The sequence below is a fragment of the Megascapheus bottae genome, chromosome 16 (genome assembly GCF_031878675.1).
Source record: "Megascapheus bottae isolate mThoBot1 chromosome 16, mThoBot2.hap1, whole genome shotgun sequence".
In the NCBI taxonomy this organism is placed as follows: Eukaryota; Metazoa; Chordata; class Mammalia; order Rodentia; family Geomyidae; genus Megascapheus; species Megascapheus bottae.
The window spans coordinates 3,631,892-3,653,992 of record NC_143524.1 but is presented as its reverse complement, the minus strand read 5'-3'; the positions used below and the strand labels follow the sequence as shown (position 1 = coordinate 3,653,992).

Here is a 22,101-nt window from a genome sequence, read left to right as displayed (position 1 = left end):
GAATCACAGAACTTTAAAGATGAATGTTCCCTGAGTGCTGAGAGGAGTAGGAAAGAAGAAAAGCCCAAGTACTTCAATTATGTTCTTGGGTTGAGGCCCACAGTTTCTTACAATTACTAACTGATCGTCATTTTCTACTGAGGAAACAGAAGACAGGGACCTGATTCGCCTTGGACAAAAGAACAAAAACAAAGTGATAATATATTCAACAACATTTGAAATCTTAATTCACTATACCTCTTTAAACACAGTAAAAACTGTAGCTGGTGCTACTTAACAAGCATTATGATTTTATTTTTTTAAAAAAGAACAAAAACAAAACATTTCTTAAATCCACAAACTGAAAGAAAGGGATGAGAGCTGTAGAGGGCGCTCTAGCTTCGGAGGTCTCATACTATACCGTGAATCGTGACTGTCACCTGGAAACCAGAGTGCTCCAGGCACGATCGCATGGGCAAGCCTGCAGCAGAGAACACATGCACATACAACTAAAGTGGCACATTACCCACGCCCTCGCTCCACCCGACACAACACATTCCTTCCCAGACAGGGCGCCTGCGGGCCAGCCAGGTTCTGGGCACCAGAAATCTGCATTGGCTTTGTGTTCTATAAGTCTCACACATTTAAGACCAGCAAGACAAGGACACGTGGACTATGTCAAAACTAGACTCAGTAGCCTGTGGTTTATGTAGTTATCAAAGAAGGCACCAAAGCAGGTATGGAAGGACAATGAGGAGTCAATTGGCAGCGAGGCTAGCTATGAACTTAGTAACATTACGTCAGACCAGATGTGAATGTAGCATGGGACAGATTGAATCCTGAAAGTTCTAACTAATTCAGAAATAGATATAATTATACCGTACTTGAAGTACAGGAGATTTTTAACAGAATTAATCAAACAACTTGAAATCATAATGACTCTAAGGCAGTGAGGAAAAGGGGCCGCTCAGGCCTTGGTTATCAGGCCTGGCTCCCCTCCAGGAGTTTAGTCGTCAGTGCACTGCACTGTCACCTACATTCTGCACAGAAATATCTTTAAGCAACTGATTTCTCAGAAGCCAATAGTTTAATATTCACTATCAATGAGCTGTTCCTTATTTTTATTGTGGTTTAATTTTTAATTACACTGTGGTTAAGAGAAAACAAAGAAAAGAACATTTTGTTTTCTGGACTCAAACCTCCTTTTGAATAGCTAATACATATCTGCCTTGTGCCTTGATGCCTTGAACTGTATTATGATTAGTATTCAAACCAACAGTAATATTAGCCCTCTATTACTCAAAAAACGATCACACACATTTCTCCGGACAACACTCAAGAGAGACCTTTGATGAGTTACAGACACTCCTCCCAGGAGGCGGGTGTCCATCCATGCAAAGAAGCTGGCTTAACACAGGGCCACTGTTCTGACAGAGGAGGGGACAAGGCACTCCTCTGAGACGTCTGCCAACTGGCACAGGTTACATTGAATGAACAATACGTACTGACATTTGTGTCCTCCACAATTCATGATAAATAAGTTATTTGTAATCAGCCACACTTGCTTCTCTGAGAAGGCTGCTACTGGACGTTGCACAGCTCATGTTCCTTCCCAGTACCAGAAAGGAAAAAAATCAAGTTACACTTCCAGCTACTTTTACACTTTCAAGCTCTCTTCTAGCAATTACATCACCTTCCCCAAGGCAAAGGCATTACTTACTTTTGAAAACTTCCATTCAACTCTCCTACTTTTGGAGCTGAGTTTGGTTTTCATCCTCTAGCTAACTAATGAATACAGCCTTCTTCCCTAGTCTATATAAAGCAGACATTATATTCTAAGTTTATGTTAACATCAGCCCAATATTTTTAATGTGTAATAATTTCCTCCAAGTAATGCTGTGAATGCTATCTCCTCATTCATGTTTCCAATGGATCCACATGCTCACCTTGTTTAGTACAGGGCTTTCATGAGCCATATCCTGAACAAAACTTCCAGGATATTGGCAGGAAGTTGGCCTATGTCCTATCTTACAAAGAATTAGGGGCAGGACCAGTCAAGTCTTTGGGGGATCACACTGTGGACCCTAACCCAAGAAGAAGGCCCTTAGAGTTTGGCTTTCTGGTATCTAACCCTTAAAAGAACTAAACCAGTGAGTAGTAGTCTTTTTCACTGTTACCTGAAGATAAAGGAAGTTAGACATCTTGTAATACCAAGAGGAAGAAGTCTGAGAAAATTTGGAAGCATCTGTTTATTTTAACCTAGTTATTTGCCAATCCAGCTGTCAATGAGTGAGAAATATTTCCACTTCCTATTTGATTCTCACAGGGGTAAAAAGTTTAAAAGCTTAAAACAAGGAAGGGGGATTGGAAAGAAGGCACATAATAAACTAGTCATCTATCATATAATTAAAATAGCGAAATATTCTGAGAAAACGCATAGGTCTATCATTATGTATAGCAGCCTTCAATTAACATTCGTCAAGGATCAAGAGGTCTGACCCCTCAGAGGTCTGAACTCCTCATGGCATTTACACCATGCTCCCGACATAGGGGCCAACAGTCCTTTCTCAAGAACTCATACATGTGCATGCTTTCCTACAAGGCAGCGAGGAAAAGGAGGAAAGCAGAAAATCTGAGTCGTATTAGATCTGTCTTTAGTCCATACATCTACTGAAGTAATGGGGTTTATTCCTGGGGGCTCCATACTTGCTATAACTCTTAATGTTAATCCTGACAACTTACTATCAATTTTGTCATTTTTTTATTGATAAGAACAAGGACTCACTGTAGACCATAAATATCTCCTTTTCCACAAGAACTTAACCATAAATCAGCAATCTAACTGTGGCTACATCTGGACAGTGGGGCAGAATAACAGACATTTAAAAACTTTAAAGAGGCAGTAAATGTGTGGCAAATCCTGGCCCTTTTCTGTACCTTGCTTACAACCCTGTATGCTCCTTGCCTCTTCTGCACTCCCTCTTCTCCAGAACATAGCCATTTGCAGAGCCTGAGGTTTGTTCCTTCCTTGTCAGTATGTCCACTGACCAAAGTCTATAATGTCCATACCTGGAACTCTTAGTTGACAGTGTGGTGCCTTGTGGGAATGCTATAGGTTTCATGGTTTACTTTGGTTAAAGTTCAACCAAAAAGTATACTTGAAATAAAGACTGAAGCAAGTGGGTAATGTGACTTTCCACTTAGGAAGCAACAGAACTAGCTTTTCCTAATAGAATGAGTTTTCTGTCTAATAAGCCAATCGTGAGATTCAAACAGGAAAGACCTTCTACCCAGATGCTTGCAAGCATGGCTTCTACCTGCCACAGGGAGGTTTCAGGAATGGAGACAAACTGAACTCAGTCTAATAAAAATGTAACTGACTGGCTAAATACACAATGCCTTGCTTCAGTTAAAATAGTTTACCTTTTTAGTTTAAGAAGAGTTGATTTCATTTGAAGTGACTTTCATCATTCAGTTATTTTCTGAAGTTACCTAACAGTCTTTTAAAAAAAATTCCTGGGGGCTGAGATGTGGTCTAGTAATAGCGTGCTTGCCTAGCATGCACAAAGCCCTGGGTTGTTTCCTCAGTACCACATACACAGAAAAAGTCAGAAGTGGTATGTGGCTCAAGTAGTAACAGTGCTAGCCTTGAGAAAGCCCAAGGGTGGCGGCTTAGGCCCTGAGTTCAAGCCCCAGGACTGGCCAAGAAAAAAAAAAAAAAGCTCAAAAGTAAAAATGGGCATAGAATTGTTTCAACCCTTTTTTTCCAGAGTGAGTGCATTTGCTAGAGGAAAGGTTGCCCAAAGACGCAGAGCACGCTATAATGCAGCGGGCAGCTGGGCACCTCCAGGAGCTGCACTGTCCAGCACAGAAGCTCCAACGACAGAAGACCATTTCCATCTCAAGTCACTAACATGGAATAAAATTTAAAATTCAGTTCTTCAGTCACACTGCCAACATTTTAAGTGTTCAGCAGTTCAGCTGGCTGGTGACAAGGGTGGAGGACAGTAAAGCCATCTCATCACTGCGACACTGCCCTAGAGCACAGGACTGACTCCTGGTGTGGCTGACCGGGCAGAGCGCTGCGTGCACAGGTGCAGTCCCTCCATGACGCACTTTTACTTACAGACACGAGTGAAAACCTCGTCAGTCTCATGAAAGTATCACACACCGTCAGCAGCTATTTATTAAACTAGTCTAAAAACACTGCTTAAATGCAAAATGCACAGAAGGCTGGAAATGAGAATTATTACAGACTGTAAATAATCCTCAAAGGAAAAAGGGATAAAAAGACAAACTTCACTGAAAGTGTCAAAGGCATCAATTATTCCAGAAAGCACTTTGTTCTGCACCTGTACTTTCCACAGTTAGTGTCCCTGGGGCACTGGGGCCAACTCGAGGACTGAATTACAGGCGATGGCCTGAGCAATGTGGAATGGTGGAGTACACCGTGTGTGCAACAGCCACGCACCGATCAGCACACTAACTCATGCGTGTGTCTTTCTGCCACTCTGACAGCTTAACTCAGTCAACGAACAATTACTCCATGAAAGGATTCGTTGGAATTTAACATATCAGCAAGAATCATAGATGTGGACACGCTTCTTGACTGAAGCTGAAATAGACTGATTTTAATGTCGTCAGAAAACTATCCTATTCTACTTTATAAAAAAGACACCTTTCGAAGATGAAAGCCTACCATGGGTCAAGTCAACATTCCAACATGTAATCAGTGGCAGAAAAAAAAAAATCAGACAAAGAAGTGGTGGTGGACAACTATGTGTCCAGAACTCAAGAGGCTGAGTTGAACTGGAGTTTGAGGCCTTAGGAATGCTCTGTCTCAAAAACAAAAACAAACAAACAAATAAGAACAACAACAACAACAAAAATCCACAGACATTTGGGATATCCTATAACTGGTAAGACAACTGAACAAATAAGGTATCTCAAATTTCAAATTAAATTTAACTAGTATAAAAACTTAGAAACAAGTAATAAATCTAACATGTACAAAGTTTTAATCTAAAAATCAATCCAAAGTTTTAAGGAAGTCTCAGAGAAATACTTAAGTCCAATTATATAAAGCTCTTACTTGGTTAACTGAAACTATTCTCTATTTTTTTATTTTTACTTGACAAAAATAAGTACACATGTTTATGGGACAAAATCTTTTGATTACATTATAAAAATAATATCTGTTCCACTTTAGCATTCTACAATTAAGCCTGAGTTGAAAAGGTCAGTGTAGAAAATCCAAGAATCATCAAACATTATTACAGCTGAACCAACATTGTAACTTCTCTAGGTATAAAACTAAGAGTTGTTCACGAATAAATATTAAGTAAAACAAGAACTCAGTAAACAATAAGCCAAGCAACACATGAAGTCTCTTTTTTAGTACACCACTTACAGCTTCCTTACCCCACCCCCGGAGGTCACTTAGCTCACCATCTTTAGGATGGCTCCATATAGCCTGAGGAGCACAGTCCGAGGTTCATCCCCCACGCTGGCTACGGTGTCAGGTAAGGAACACTGGAACAGCATGTTACTGAGGCCACCTCTGTAAGAGATCAGAGGACAGTAAGCATCTAGGAATGACTAAGTCCTTTGGGTAAACATTGACAAGAAGTCAAGGTTATCCAAGAATGAGACATTCTCTCAAGACACATGAAAGCCTGAATGAAGACCTCCGCAGCCTTCAGATTCATTCTGCAAGTCACGTGAAAAACAGAAATTCCCAGTGTGCCTTCTAAAGTACAGTTGGGGAAGAGTTTAAAGTTTAAAAAGCCCGTGTAAGCCAGGCTCTTGTGGCTCATGCCTGTAATCCTAGCAACTCAGGAGATCTTAGCTCAAAGCCAGCTTAGGGAAGCAAAGTCCATGAGACTTTTTTTTTCTTGCCAGTCCTGGGCTTGAGCTCAGGGCCTGAGCACTGTCCTTGGACTTTCTCAAGGCTAGAGCTCTACCACTTGAGCCTCAGCACCACTTCCGGCTTTTTGCTATGTATGTGGTACCGAGGAATTGAACCCGGGTCTTCATGCATGCTAGGCAAGCACTTTAACCACTAGGCCAAACTCCTGGCCCCGTGAGACTTTTTTTTTTTTTGCCAGTCTTGGGGTTTGGTCTCAGGGCTGAGCACTCTCCTTGGACTTTCCTCAAGGCTAGCGCTCTGCCACTGGAGCCACAGCACCACTTCTGGCTTTTTCTGTGTATGTGGTACCAAGAAATCGAACCTAGGGCTTCGTGTATGCTAGGCAAGCACTCTACCACTAGGCCACGCTCCATCCATGAGACGTTTATTCATGAGTTCAAGCCAGAACTGGCAAAAAAAAAAAAGGGGGGGGGGAGTAGGTATAAATATGTGATGACTTAAAAACAAAACAACAAAAAACAGTCTGCTGTCTGGAAATGTGGCTTAGTGGTAGAGTGCTTGCCTAACATACATTCATGAGGCCCAGGGTTTGATTTCTCAGTAACACAAAAACAGAAAAAGTCAGAAGTGGTGCTGTGGTTTAACTGGCAGAGCACTAGCCTTGAGCAAAAAGCAGCTCAGGAACAGTGCCCAGGCCCTGAATTCAAGGCTGAGACTGGCAAAAAATAGATAAAATTAAAAAAAAAAAAAACACAAACAGGGCCAGAAGTTTGGCCTAGTGGTAAAGTGCTTGCCGAGCATGCATGAAGACCCAGGTTCAATTCCTCAGTACTACATACATAGAAAAAGCCAGAAGTAGTTCTGTGGGGCAAAAGGTAGAAGAGCTCTACCCTTGAGAAAGCCCAAGGACAATGCCCAGGCCCTGAGTTCAAGCCCTCGGGTCTGAAAAGAAAAAAAAAAAAAGTCTGCTACATAGCCCACACTGGCCTTCAATTCCAATCTTCCTGCCTGTTTCCAGAGTGCTGAGCTTACAGAATCTATCAGGTTCATTTTGATTTTCATCTTCACTATTTAAATCCTTGAACTGAGTGCCAGTGGATCACACCTGCAATCGGAGGCTGAGATCTCCTGGTTCCAGGTAACCATGTGTGATGGTATACGCCTGACGTCTCAGCTACAATGGAAAGGATCTCAATCAAGGACGGCAGAAGAAAAAAGTAAAGCCCTAGTTCAAATCTACCTAAGAGAAAATAAAAACAAAGCCGGAGCTAAAGCATGGCTCACTTCTAGCAAATAAGAAACCTTGTGTTCAAATCCCAGTATACTATCCCCCCCCCCCAAAAAAAACTTGACTGCTTTTAAGTTTTCATTAGCTGACTTTAAAATAATTCTAAATGTCTAGGGATAATAGCAAGGGTAAAGATCCATTTTCTCAGAACACAATCGAGAACTGTCACCCCAGTTCAGAAGGTCAGAAAGAAAAGAGAACCTAAGGTTCCTGGTCTTGAAGAAGCAGGAAGAAATGGAAGCAACACAGCTTTCTGCTCTGCTCTGCTCACACAAGGCAGCACCCCTCAAACCCCTCCCCCATTCCTCCATCACAGCCAACAGGGTTTCTCTTCTCGTTACCAAGCAATAGGACCCGCACTGCATCAGGGTTAAAAGACCTCGTTTTTCTTCCTGGCACATACTGGCAAAGAGTTACTCACATAAACACCAAGCACAAACAGATGAGCCACTGTTCTAAACTGTGGGACTTGATTCAAAGTTTGTCCCCATATTTAAACAGAGGGAAGGAAGGCTAGCTCTGCCAAAAACAAGCTTACAACTGGGGGAAATCCTACATTCAATGTGTTACCTGCAGTCTCTTTCATTACAGGCTTTGGTGACTGCTGTCATTAGTGTTGAGTGACAGTGAAAATGAAGCAAGGTTATTGGGCAAAGAATACCTTTGATAGGAAAAAGCCACTGATTAATTGAGTCCAATAATATGACTTAGAAACAAGAGGGGTTGGTGGGCAGTGAAATTCCAACTATATGTCAGAGGAACATATAATCTGTTTAAATAAAACTAAAACAAAACCCCAGCCAGGTGCTCTTTCAAACAAAACCTCTTACTATCTTGTATAACAATGTTATACAGGCTAGGAATGTGGCTTAGCAGCAGAGTGCTTGCCTAGCATGCATGCACGAAGCCCTAGATTCAATTCCTCGGTACCATAGAAACAGAAAAAGCCAGAAGTGGCACTGTGACTCAAGTGGTAGGATGCTAGCCTTGAGCAAAAGAAGCTCAAGGACAGTGCCCAGGCCTGGAGTTCATCAAGCCCCAAAACTGAGGAGCGGGGGAGGAAGCACAAGAAAGCAATGTTACAATAAATATAAATAAACATAGAAGGCATAAAATAAAATATCAAAGTTAAAAAAAAAAACCACCTCAACTGGGTGCTGGTAACTCATGCCTACCATCCTAGGAGGTCTGAAAATCACAAAGCCAGGACATGCAGGAAAGTCCATGAGACTCTCATCTCCGATTAACTACCAGAAAACCAAATATGGTGCTCTGGCTCCAAGTCATAGAGCACTAGCCTTGAGGAGAAAAGCTTGAGGACAGCACCCAGGCCCCACGTTCAAGGCCTAGCCCCATGACTGATAAAAAATATTAAAAATTAATATAAAAGCAAGAATGATGCATTTACTTCACATTCAATACACTGAGCCACCATGACAATGGAACTGGAAAGGACAGGGAGTGCTACGGCAGTCCCACCGCCTCCGGATTCTGTGGACCGGTACCAATAACTTCTGACCCAGTGGAATAGCAAGTACACAGAAGTTGTTGCTGTTTGCTGGTACTGATAACATTTTGATACAAAAAGTTGCTAGAGCTTGTCATCTAAGCTATGACAGAAAGCAAAATATAGGAGAGTCACAGCCCAGGCTGGAATCCAGACTGTATCTCAAAAACTAGTGCACAGCAAACTCAAGAGAAAAAGGTGGAGGAGATCATGGGTTGAAGGTAGCCCAGAGGAAGTAGTTACTGAGAACTCATCTCATCAAATACAAGGCACATGTTTATGCTCCAAGCTCCAGGGGAGATGTACTGGACGACTACTGTCCAAGGACATGCTGGGGAAAAAGCAAGTCCTTCAAAATATTACTAAGGCAAAAAGTTGGGGCATGCCTCAGGGTACACAGAACCTGCCTAACAAGCCCAAGAACCCAAATTCTCACTCTAGAACTACCAAGAGGGGGAAAAGTGGACTACATGCTTCTGAGTTTTCCTCCTGACAATTCACTTGGTGTTTCTCATGTTTGTGACTGCCTGGAGTCCGCTTCACAGGACCCTGGAGCAGGACTGCTTTAGCCTGGATGTTGTAGACCAGAACAGTTTCATTAGCTGCATTAAAAGAAAAAAAATAACTAGTGCACAAAAGGGCTGGTGGCATGATGCAGCAGTAGAGTGCCAGCAGAAGGCCCTAAGCTCACACCCCACAAGTACTGCAACGAGGGAGAGGGAAAGGAAGAGGGAAAAAGGGAGAGAGCAGGGCGGGGGGGGGGGGGGGGGGGAGGGTGAAACAGCTTTTGCTGCCAGGCCTCAATGCCCTAGGTATAGGAGGACCAAAGTTTCAGTCTCCTATAACTGACTCCAGACATACCAAACAGCACTCCACCCCTCTGTTCACCCCACAGTCTCTATCACACTCTCCAGACAGAAGTTCCTCCAATAATAAAGGCCAGGGGAAGGAAGGAGGGGGGAGAAAGAGAGAGAAAAGGAAGGGAGGGAGGAGGGAGGGAGGGAGGAAGGGAAGGAGGGAGGTAGGGGAGAGAGGAGGAAGGAAGGAGGAGAAAAGTCACAGAGAGAAACTCAAATTTGTACTGACTCCAAAGCACAGTGGGGGAGGGGGAGCGCGGGGAATGACTCAAGTGAATTCAATACTCAGTTCTGCCAAAAAAGAAAAGGAGAAAAAAAAGGAGGAGAAGGAAGAGGAAGCACACTGGTAAATGTTTCTAATTGTTTCAACAATCTTGCTTGGTTTTTTGCTTATTTTATGTTTACTTATGAAAGAATATAGAGAACTTTCTGTGAATCTAACTGTAGTCTGCACATTGGCTACTCACATGCTTTAGGTAATAGTCAGGGTTCTTTCTGGGACTTTCTTTCCCAGACCTTTCACTCCTGGATTTCCTGACTGAATCCCTTAGCAAATGCTCTTCATTCACATGAGTATACAAGGACTAATTTACTTTTCCTTAGCTTTTCCTATTCTTCAACTTCAAAGAAAGTTCTTGCCCTTTCTTCACTGTTTCCCAGCACAATTTGCAGCAGCACCAACTAAGTAGCTGAGGGCATGGCCCGGAGCTCCCTTCAGGAAGCACAGAGCCCTTCAGCTCCTCTGGACGTTCCAGATCTGAAGATCTCAGTTTAAAGCCAGCTCCAGCAGGGAAGTCTGCAAGACTGGTATCACCCAGACACGGAGTTCAAGTCCCAAGACTGGTACACACGTAAACACACACACACACACACACACACTAATGTGGAAGAGCTCCCAGAGCCTCAGCCAATGTCTTTTGTTCCTTTGTGTCACCACTGCCCAAGTCCTGCAGGGGGGGGGGGCGGGGGGGGGGAGGCACAGTGGCCCAGCAACACCCCGGGGAGGCTGGGCCTGGGTCTGGCATGGCTGACTTGAGAATTCTTTGCTCTGGGAAAGTTGGACTTCCGCCACCACATCATGACAAGAAAATGTGTCCAGCCATTAGAGGAACAAGTGTCAGGGACTAAGGCAAACTAGTCCTCTGACTTTTGTTTTTGGTGCAGGTCCTAGGGCTTGAACTCAGGGCCTGGGTGCTGTCCCTGAGCATATCTGCTCAAGGCTAATGTTCTACCACTTGAGCCACAGCCCCACTTCCAGGATTTGGGGCAGTTAATTGGAGATCATTGACATTCTTGACCCAGCTGGCTTCAAACCACAGTCCTTAGATCTAGGATTACATGCATGAGTCACATAACTTTCCGTGTGGTTTTTTGTTTGTTTGTCTGGTTTTTTTTTTTTTTGGTCGGTTGTGGGGCTTGAACTCTGGATCTGGGTGTTATCCCTGAGCTCTCCAGCTCAAAGCTACCGCCCTACCCCTTGAGCCACAGAGCCACTTCTGGTTTTCTAGAGGTTAATTGGAGATGAGTCTCCCGGACTTTAGTGCCCGCTCTGAACTGCGATCTTCAGATCTCAGCCTCCTGAGCAGCTAGGATTACAGGTGTGAGACACTGCACTGGGCTACTCTTTATGCTTTTTATTTTCCCTCTTCCCAAACAAGAGTCTAATCTCTAGTTTGACCTCCAACTCAAAACGTTTCCTTCCTCAACTTGAGACAGTATCTTGTCTGACTCATCTCCTTCAGCCAACAATAATGCCACTTCCCCACTCCCCCAAGCTCAAAGCTCCCCTTCCCTTCCCTTCCAAGCCTGGTCCTCATCACATTCCCAAGCTTTCCTCCTTTCACATTCTCAAATGGGGATCATCCAGCCGCTCCATCACAGGTCAGTCTCCCCCAGTCCACCCCAGAACTGGTTCCTAAAATGCCCCCCTGGAGCCATCTTCCTCATGCTGGGTAGCACAGTGCTTCTTCCTGCACAGCCCCACTAGCAAAGTCTTCCCTCCTCAGTGGTTCCTGGGGCTCTCAGACCTCCCAGGGTTCCTAAGAGCCTCCTTTCCCCACAAGGACCACCCCCTAGTCCTTACCTTTTCATTGTTCATCTGCCCTAGGCCTACTGTAATACTCAACAAAGGAGTACTTAGCACCCAGCAAAGTGTAAATCTGTTATGGCAGATAAGGAGATCTCAAACTCCGTGTGACAAGCTAAAGATAAGGGCTGTCCAGGGGCAAACAGAGAACGATGGAGTCCTGGAGGCCAGCTTGCTGAAAGCTGCAGGAGTGGATAATCAGGGGAACAGGAGATACACCGGGAATAGACAAGCCAAAGGATAACGCTAAAAGCCATGGGAGAGAGGAAAATGGGAGAGAAAGTCAACCGCGTACTGCATAATCTCATCATCAGTGGTCCTAGAATGCTACACAGGTGAGGATGAAGCTCCTATCAGGGTACATGCTTACCACGATGAATGAGACTCCAAGTCAATCTTGAGGACTACCCACCCCCCTTGGCAAAAAAATAAATAAATAACAACCTAAAAATTAGCCGGTTGCTGGTGGCTCACATCCATAATACTAGCTACTCAAGAGGCTGAGCTCTGGGGCCAGGAGTTTGGCCTAGTGGTAGAGTGCTTGCCTAGCATGCACCAAGACCTGGGTTCGATTCCTCGGTACTGCATACATAGAAAAGCTGGAAGTACTGTTGTGGCTCAAGTGGTAGAACACTAGCCTTGACAAAAGCCCAAGGACAGTGCTCAGGCCCTGAGTTCAGTCCCCAAGACTGGGGAGGAGGGGAAGAGGCTGAGATCTGCCAGACCAGGCAGAAAACTCCAGTGAGGCTCTTCGCACCAATTAACCAGCAAAAAGCCAGAAGTGAAGCTGTGGTTCATGTGATAGAGAGCCAGCCTTAAGTGGAAAAAGCCAAGCAAGAACACAAGACCTGGGCTGGGAGTTTGGCCTAGTGGTAGAGTGTTTGCCTAGCATGCACGAAGACCCGGGTTCAATTTCTTGGTACTACATACTTAGAAAAAGTCAGAAGTGGTGCTGAGGCTCAAGTGGTAGAGTTCTAGCCTTGAGAAAAATCAAAGGACAGTGCTCAGGCCCTGAGCTCAAGCCCAGGACTGGAAAAAACAAAACAAAACAAACAAAAAAGGAACACAAGACCTTGAGTTCAAGCACGAGTACACACGTACACACACGCTTATCAAAAATTTAAAGCTGGTATATATGAAGCTGAGAAGGAGCCTTTCGTTCAACCTAGCAAAAAGCTGAACAAATTGAAAAACAACAGTTCTTAGATCACCCCGTGAAGTGATTCATGGAGCATAAATGACAAATTGTTGGGAGACTCATTATAGTAAAAAAAAAAAAAAAAAAAAATCACAGGAACACTAATCTGGGGTTCCCATACTGCTTTGATTTTTACTTCCATAAATTCTACCACGTCTCTTACAAGTGACTATTAGAGAAAAAAAATTATCCAAATGGCAGAGCGCTATCCCTGAGGAAAGGACAGTGCTCAGGCCCTGAGTTCAAGCCCAAGAACTGGCAAAAAAAAAAAAATGTAGGCAGACAAAGGGGAAAAAATGAACCATTCTAAAAATACACCACCATACTCTGTCCTCAGGAAAGTACCCCCCGGGAAATGCTCACAAAATGTGAGATTCTAGAATATACTACTTCAGTCCTCTTTAGTCACCTCTTTGGTCCACCTAAGGAGGAAAGAGGAAGAAAAGCAAGAAATGGGAACTAGACATAGCTGTACACTCCTGCCATTCCAGCATGGTAACAAGCTTTGCAGTAAGAATAGGAACCAGGGAAGGGCCTTCTTCTCACCACCCCTTATCAACACTTCTGGAAGTTCTAACTAATAAGAAAAGAAAATGAGGTAGAGAGGATAAGAGGGAAAAAAGAAAATTACTTTTGTTCGCAAGATGACATAAACATGTATGTAGAAAATCTAAAATAAATTATCAAATAATCCTCTGGAACTAATAGGAACAGCAGGGTTGTAGGACACAAGGCTAACCTATAAAAGTTGACTATTTTCTTACATACCAATAAGTGAACAAGTGGAATGTGAAGTTGAAAACATTCTACCATCCAGGTGTGCTGACACACCTGTAATACCAGCACTTGGGAGACTAAAGAGGAGGATGGAGTGTTCTAGGCAAGCCCTGGTATACAAGCTGTTTCAAAAAACCAAAAACTAAAAATATTTTGGGGCCCAGTGAGTGATCTAGTGGTAGAGTACTTGTCTAGCATGCACCAAGTCCTGGGTTCAATTCCTCGGTACCACAAACAGAAAAGGCTAGAAGTGGTGCTGTAGCTCAAGTGGCAGAGCACTAGCCTTGAGCAAAAAGCGTTCAAAGACAGTGCCCAGGCAAAAATTTTAAAAAAAGAAAAGCAAGCATGGCACTGGTGGCTCACGCCTATAATCCTAGCTATTCCAGGAGGCTGAGATCTGAGGCTCATGGTTCAAAACCAGCCAGGACAATCCATAAGATTCTTATCTCTAATTAAGCATCAGAAAACTGGAGGTGGGGCTGTGGCCAAGTGGTAGAGAACTAGCCTTGAGTAAAAAGAGCTCAAGGACAGCAAGCACCTCAGCCCTGAGTTCAAACTGCAAGATCAACCAAAAGGAGGGGGAGAGGGAGGGAGGGAGTTGCATGTAACTAACAAGACACTCTCTACTTAGCTTAGTTTCAGAAACATATCCAGTTCTTGGCCAAGATTCCACCTTTTGATATGTAAATTATCCTACCAGGAAGGCAGATCCCAGGGTATCTGTTCTGTTGGAGGATTTCCTTTTGTCTGTGTGGGGGTGAAGGGGGAGGGAGGTCTGCCCTTGGGGTGTTATGCAACAGATGTTTGTAGAAGTTTTCAATTGTTCTCAAACATCCTTTCACACTAAACTTCATTTCACAATTGATTGTGATTTTTATCAGTAACAACTGAGAAGGATGATCACAAACCCTGGATCTGATTGATAAGGAGTGGGGCTGCAAGGGTGATATTGTTAGGGCACCTGTCTAGCATGTGGGAGGTCTTGGGTCCAATTTCCAGTCCTGAAGAAAAAAATGAAAAGGAAAAACAGGGAGAGAAATTAGGGCTAAATTGGTAAGTGGTCAGTTCATGAATAACAATTTTCATGTTTTGACATTTTCCCCTCCTCTACCTTCCAAAGCAACCACGGTGTGGTCTGTTAGCAAGCCCTCCCTCCCTCCTTGTTTATCACACTGCTAGGAGGCCAAAATAACTATTTCTACAGTAGGCAAGCGTACTGTGTGCCAGGCAGGACTGTTGGGCTAAAGATAGGGGAAAAAATTCATTCTGTCTCATTTTCTCGGAGTAGGCCCTGAAGGAATTCTGAAAGGTGACATTAAAGGACAGGCTGCCAAGCAGAGGGGCATAGAAAGGCTGGTAAGTGAAAACACAAAGCTCATTCAGAAAACACAGCTCCAGTCACTCTGCTTAGGGAAAGGGATTTTTAAAACAATCACAACAAAAAGAATGCTTCTTACAGACAAGTGTGGATTTTACTCCTGAGCTACAGGAGCCACAGGAGTAACTTGATCTTGGGCAATACCTGGTAACAGGCTACAGAAATGGACCAAGGCAGGGACCACTCAAAGCCTCCCCACCCCCTCCGGAGCCTCCAGCTACAGTGTCCCAGCAAGAAGAGCAGACCAGGACTCTCCTGGGCAGGGAGGGGCAGGGACTCTGGGGTAAGCAGAATTGGAAGTGATGTTAATAACTCAGAAAAGCAGAAGCCTCTTCCAGGGCTAAGAGGAGTCAAAGGGTCAAATTTAGGAGACTGAAATAACGGGACTGAGGTGGTATGGTTGTCTGGATAGAGTGCTTGGGAGGGATTGGCACTCAGGGTTATAAAAGCCTCAACCTCCTGCCCTCAACTTGCTTAAAGCTAGGCATCCCTAACGTTCCCATGTCCAGACTCACATTTTCTCCATGTGCTAGCCATCCCATGATTCCTATTCCAGAACACAGGACAGATAGAGAAACAGTGTCACTATGCTACATTATTTTAAAAAGATATGGGGGGGGGTAGTGGGAGGAAAAATTAGGGAGGGGGTAACAATGTTGTACAAGAAATGTACTCAGGGGCTGGGAGTTTGGCCTAGTGGTAGAGTGCTTGCCTAGCACGCACGAAAACCCGGGTTTAATTCCTCAGTACCACATACATAGAAAATCCAGAAGTGGTGCTGTGGCTCAAGTGGTAGAGCTCTAGCCTTGTGAAAGCCCTGAGCCTGAGCTCAAACCCAAGCCCAATCCCAGGACTAGCCAAGAGAGAGAAGGGAGAGAAAGAGATGAGAGACAGAGAGGAGAGAGAAAGAGATGAGAGACAGAGAGGAGAGACACAGAGAGAGAGAGAGAGAGAGAGAGAGAGAGAGAGAGAGAGAGAGAGAGAGAGAGGGAGAGAGGGAGAGAGAGAGAGAGGAGAGAGAGAGAGAGACTCTGCAATGCGAGCTAAGTGCTGATGACTCAATCTTGTAATCCTAACTATTCAGGAGGCTGAGATCTAAGGATCTTGGTTCAAAATGATTGGGCAAGAAAATCCCTGAAACTACAATTAAACACCAAAAAAGCTGGAAGTGGATACACACACACACACACACACACACACACACGCATGCACACAAATCTAGTCTTTTAAGTACTAAGTCTTAGAAAAAGAAACAAGATGTTCCCGATGTTTTCACAGTGAGTGGTTTGAATGAACAAAACAGAAAGTCTTAACTCAAGAAAGGTCTTCAGGCCAAATACAGGGTATCCAAAGATTTCACTGATCCCACACAAGGCACTGGGGGGAGGGGAGGAAATTGAAAAGTGACCTAATCATATGAATCTTTTCTCTGCTTCCTACCAACTGCCTTTTAAACTCTCCTCATAAAAGTAAGTTGAAGAGTGACCTGAAAAGTACGCAGAGGAAGAAAAAGTCCCAACAGTTCAATTTGCTGCATTAATGGCTCTGGCGACAGACTGGGCACAGAAAATGAATGACTAAAATGGGACTGGGGGATTACCCATGGAAGATGACAGCACTTTCTAGATAGTTTGTACTCATCTTGGTCCTCACACTCAATGTGAAATGTTCCCCCTAGGGAAGGGTTATCCTAAAGTCAAGGGGGGGATGTGCTTCTGGTAGGGGTGAGTATGTACAAGGCATAACTCTGTTTTGCCTGTGTCTGTGCCACACCCACCGCCGGTCCTGGGGCCTGGACTCAGCCAGGGGCTAGGCCCTGTCCCCACTGTCCCCAGCTTTTTTTTTTTTTTGCTCAAGGCTGGTGTTCTACCGCTTGAGCCACACTTCTGGGTTCTGGATTCTAGGTAAGAGCCTCGGGGACTTCCCTGCCTTGGCTGACTCTGATCTCTAAGGCCTGCTTCTGTGGAGTCATGGGACCCCAGCTCCTAAATTGAATTTCACACCACAAGGAGGTTAGGGAGGGAGGGGGAAAGACACACAAAACACGTCTCCCAGCTGTACCACGACCACAGCTCCGTGCCCTCTCGAGCCTCAGAGGGGCTCTGCCAACGAGACCCTCCTCCTCCCCCACACAACTCTTTCAGAGGAGAAAAATCAAATCACGGACTGGGAGGGACCCCCCCAGCCCCGCCACGGAAATCTCGCGGAACCAACCACCAGGGGAGAAGTTAGCGACGACCCCGGCCGCAAGGGCCTCCACGCAAGGTCTTAATCCTCCCGGGGACGGCGCGGTTATTGTTCTCCAGGAGGGGGGACCCGCGTTCCCCCGAACGCCTGCCGCGGGGTCCGGATGCGCGGGCTCGGGCTCCGCCGGGGCGCACGGCGTCCCCCGGCCGCCCGGCCGCGTCACCTGACCCGCCCCCGCCCCCGCGCCGCCCGCCCCGGCCCCGGCCCCGGCCCCGGCCACCGACCTGATGACACTGATGCGGAACTGGTCCTCGCGGAGGCCCCGCCAGGCGCCGGGCAGGAACTCCCGGCACCACAGGTAGGCCCTGCGGCGCGTGCGGGGCTCCGGCTGCTCCTCGGCCGGCGGCGGCGGCGGGGGCGGCGGCGGCGGCGGCGGCGGCGGCGGCGGCGGGGGCGCGGGCAGCGCGGCCGAGGGCTGCCGGCCGCCCAGCGGCTTGGGCTCCAGCTCGCCCGTGGCGTCGCGCTGCTGCCCCACGCCCGGCGCCGAGGCCGGGCTGCCGCCGCCGCCGCCGCCGCCGCAGCTCAGCAGGAGCCCGAGCGGCGAGGGTTCCGCCTCGCCCCCGGTGCAGAACTTGGTCTTCATGCCGGACCAGCGGCCGAGGAGGCGCGGGCGGCCGCCGCAGCGCGAGAGGGCGAGGCTCAGGGTCCGGCCGGGCGCCCCCCTGCGAGAGGCCGGGCGGGGGGGGTCGTTCACCGGCTCTCCGCGGGCCGAGCGGGCGGCGGGGGCTGCGCGCGGCGGGCGGCGGTTAGGGACGCGCGGGGCGGCGGCGGCGGCGACGACGACGAGCGTCTGCGGCGGGCGGCGGCGGGCGGCTGGGGCTGCGGTGCGCGGCGCCCGCTCCCGTACGGAGCCGCACGAGGAGGGCCGCGCGCTATAGCCCGCCCCCGCGCTCGCCGCTCATTGGCTGCCCGCACGCATCACAACCGCCGCCGCCCTCACCAGGTCGCCTTCCCATTGGCTGCCGCGGAGCCCTCCCCGCCCCGGGGCGGGGGCGGAGCCGGTGCGGGGGGCGTGGCCCCGAGGCGCTACCCGGGTCGCGGGGATCCCGGAAAGGGGCGCTGGGGCTGGGGACGCTCAGAGGGCGCCGCCTGGCCGGGCTCCGGGCTGCGGCGCGGAGCCGGGCCGTGCGCCCCGGGGTGACGGCGGGAGCGGGGCGCCTTGACCTTTGTGATCGCAGCTCCCCGCGACTGTGCTTTGTGATGGAAACTCCGTGGACCCCCGCAAAGCGCGTGACTGCAGCGGCCGCTGGGGGCTCGGCCCCGGCCGGCAGGAAATGGGCTCCGGGGGCCCGCTGCGCCCTCCGCACGACCCCGCGGCCGGGCTTCCCCGCCGGGCCCGGGGAAGGCTCCCTGCCGCAGCTGAGCGCATCCATGCCAGGTCCAGCCCTGGACTGGAGGCCTGCAGTCCGAGGCTTGGAATCCGAGGCCCGAAAGAGGAAAAGGTAACGGACTGGAGGCCACGCAGCCCGCCGGCGCTTCCCGGGCGGCCAGCCAGGCCCGCCCTCGGCCAGCCTGCCGCCTCAGTTTCCCTGTCCGTGGTGCTGAGAACGCTGGGCTAGAGGCCATAGCAGTGGGGAGCCAGGCGTTTCCCTGGCACGGAGCTGCTGGTCTTGTGGACACTGTCATCTGCACCCCCCCTCCCCCCGCCACAACCACATGACCATGACTAATACACCTTTGCCCTGGGCAGCGGGGGTGGGGCGTGGTGGCCCCTGCGTTCTCTCTGAATGCAATCCTGGAAGTCAGACAGAGAATGTCAAAACTACAAATCTAAACGGGGACCCATGGCCTAGGCTTGAGATCAGAGGATCCCGGTTGGAAGCCAGCCTGGGTAGGAGAGTTGTGAGACACTTATCTCCCAATAACTGCCCAAAAGCAGGACGTTGACCTGTAACTCAAATGGTGAGTGCCAGCCTTCAGCAAAAAGTCAATACCCAAACCTTGCGTTCACTCCACGCCATTACCAACACACACACAAACACACACACACAAACACACACACACACAACTATGTTGTGGGACAAGAGAGTTCCCTGGCTGCCAGGAGTGTAAGAAGTCCAGTACAGGGCACACAGGAAATGCTTCTTTGCAAGAGCAAAAATCTCTTCAAAAAGTGTTTGCACTTGGGCCGGGAGTTTGGCCTAGTGGTTAAAGTGCTTGCCTAGCATGCATGAAGACCCGGGTTCGATTCCATGGTGCCACATACATAGAAAAAAGCCGGAAGTGATGCTGAGGCTCAAGTGGTAGAGCTCTAACCTTGAGAAAGTCCAAGGACAGTGCTCAGGCCCTGAGCTCAAGCCCAGGACTGGCAAAAAAAAAAAAAAAAAAGTGTTTGCACTTGTCTGAACCTGCTCCAAGAAAAATGATCTTACCAACAAAAGCACACAGAGGAAAGGGAACTCTTGACACTGCTGCTATAGAAACAGGCCTGGAAGTAGATCAGAGGAGAGGGAGGAAGGGGAGAGGCTGAGCCTCTGCAGAGGCTGCTTCAACTTTGAAAAACTCAGAAAGCAAGGGCCCCTCGGGAGACATTTAGACTTTGCTTAAAAACACCAGTCCACAAGAAAGCCAGACTTGATCACTGGCCTGGCCAGGTGAAGGGTCCCTTTTGTCCTTCCACCACCTAGGACTGTAGCATAGAAGTAGAGCAGTTGCTCAACATGTACAAGGTCCTGGGTTCAATCCCCAGCACAAAGAAAAGCACTAAGCACCTGGGAGCAGACTTTGTAGCTTTTACCTAGCTCCCAGCCGCCAGCACAGTGAGTCTGATCAGTGCCTCCATCTCTTAGGTCAGAAGGCAGCTTTACAAGTTAGGAAGGGTGGGATGAACCATGTGGCCAGAGCCAGCAGGTCCTGGGGCGCTGCCAGGATCCCACCCTGGAACCCCTGTCTTCCTATCTTGTACCCAAAAGATGGTTGGCTAGCTAGCTGCTTCCTTTGGCTGGGCTGTTGCTATAGTGCCAATTCCCTAAAGAGCTGGAGAATGAAAGGCCCAACTGACCAAGCTCCTGCCCCTGCCAGGTTCACCAGGCCCAGGCCCCACTCAAAATCTAGGTTTCACATCCCTGATAAGAGCTCACGACTGGCCTGCAACTCCAGCTAACTACTTACTCTGCAGCCTGGAAGTCTCTGAGCTGAAGTGTGATCTTATTTGGCATGCTTCCACCATCCATGCCAACCTCATACCCACACCTGGGACCCAGAACCACAACGGGCTGGGTGTACACTGGTGATTTCATATGCCCATTGTCTGGTGAGAGGGGTGGCACCCCCTTCTCTACCTGCCCACCCCTCCACCCCCAGGGATCCTGAGGACAGCATGACAGATACAAGTCGGCCTTGGAAACTCAGTTCCCATGAGCTATGGGACCTTGGAGCTGGACAATCATCTAAGTGGTCCCTGTCATCAGATGGAGATACTGTAAATGTACCTGCTGCTGGGGAGATTGCCTAAAAACACCAGGAAATGCTTGGCATAGATCCAGGGATCCACCAAGGAGAGCTGTGCCTGATCACCGGCAGCTGGATTCCCAGAGGCAGAGAGCAATGGTCCCCCACTATTAGTAAGGTTCACCCCCACTGCCAGTGGGACAACGGAGCCAATAAGCACTCTGGGGAGGGGATACCCGAGGTTCCATCAGAGCCTGGAGCTTTTTCCATTCTTGGAGGCATCTAGCACCTTCACAAATAAGTGAATGACTAAGTCACCAAAACTGAAACACACTGGAGACTCTTCAAACTAAGGCTTTTGACACACACACACACACACACACACACGTCTCATACAAGATCATGGATTGATTTCAGATCGTTTTAATTGAGATTTAAGATCATAATTGTAGAGCACTTCCAATGACACGGTCTCTAAAACCATTTGATCACTCTATTTACAAAAGACATCAAAACAACAACAAAAAATACCACCAGAAAAAAACAACAGAACTCTAATGCCTGTGTGTAATTGAAGACAGTCTATTGCTCTCCTGGAGGCGATGTCTTAGGTTCCCCTGAATGGCTTTCCTCTATTCCCATATCATGTTTTAAATCAGATCATGAAAATTCACTTTTTAAATTTGCTACAAACCTATCTGATTTTGTGCATTAAACTCAAATTACTGTTGTGTGCCTGTACTGAGACTTGAACTCAGGCCTTGGTGCTGTCTCTGAGCTTTTGTGCTCAAGACTAGTGCTCTACCACTAGAGCCACAGCTCCATTTCCAGGTTTTTGCTGGTTAATTGGAGATAAGAGTCTCATGGACTTTCCTGCCCTGGCTGGCTTCAAACCACTAACTCAGATCTCAGCCTCCTAAATAGCTAGGATTACAGACATGAGCTACTAGTGCCTAAGTTACAGGCTGGATTTTGTTTGCCTAATGACCTCTTGATGAACCTCTGCAGAAAACCTGTACAGATGGGTAAACTGATCAAATTGCCCCCCCCCACACACACACACCCAGATAGGCAGGAGTCTGTGGCTCTGATTCCTGTATGCTAGGCCCAAACTGGAGCATCTTCCTGTAAGGCATTGCTGTCTGTACTTTAGATGTCAAAAGCTTTCTAAGGGACCCCCAGGCCTGTCCTCAGTGGTGAGAAAGGGAAACAGTCTCTCCACTTGGTAGAAACCATCAGAGGCGGGTAGATACACTGTAAACTTGGCTGGAACCCAAGCAACCCGCTTGAGGGGACCTTGGAAGACCCTGCCATGTCCTGGGGAACAGAGGTCTCCTCCCCCATTCCAGCAGCAGGGTGAAATTCCAAGGCCAGCAGCTACGCAGGAAGAAGTAATATCCTGTCTGACTAGATTCCAGCATCTTTCCATCCCAACAGTCCTACAGTGGGCTGGCTGGGGAGTGTAGCTAACAGGCCAAAGCTTGGCCTTGGGAGTTGATGGCTAAAGTTCAGATGCTGTGCAGAA

The 22,101-nt window shown here is 47.7% G+C and overlaps 1 protein-coding gene across 4 annotated transcripts in view; it reads right to left on the bottom strand.

Annotated features, from left to right (window-relative positions):
- Chka (choline kinase alpha) overlaps nt 1-17,876 on the bottom strand; it is a 42,284-nt gene extending 24,408 nt beyond the window's left edge. For 2 of the 4 annotated variants that reach the window (XM_090347235.1, XM_090347234.1), the window contains exons 1-2: nt 17,411-17,876; nt 5,428-5,539 (exon numbers count right to left, since the gene is read on the bottom strand). In XM_090347235.1, the coding sequence (XP_090203361.1) occupies nt 5,428-5,539; nt 17,411-17,769 (471 nt within the window). In that variant the 5' untranslated portion in view covers nt 17,770-17,876. The remainder of the gene's footprint in view (nt 1-5,427; nt 5,540-17,410) is intronic. The other 2 variants (XM_090347232.1, XM_090347233.1) reach the window with 2 other exon arrangements.
- Nucleotides 17,877-22,101: the final 4,225 nt, after the last annotated feature.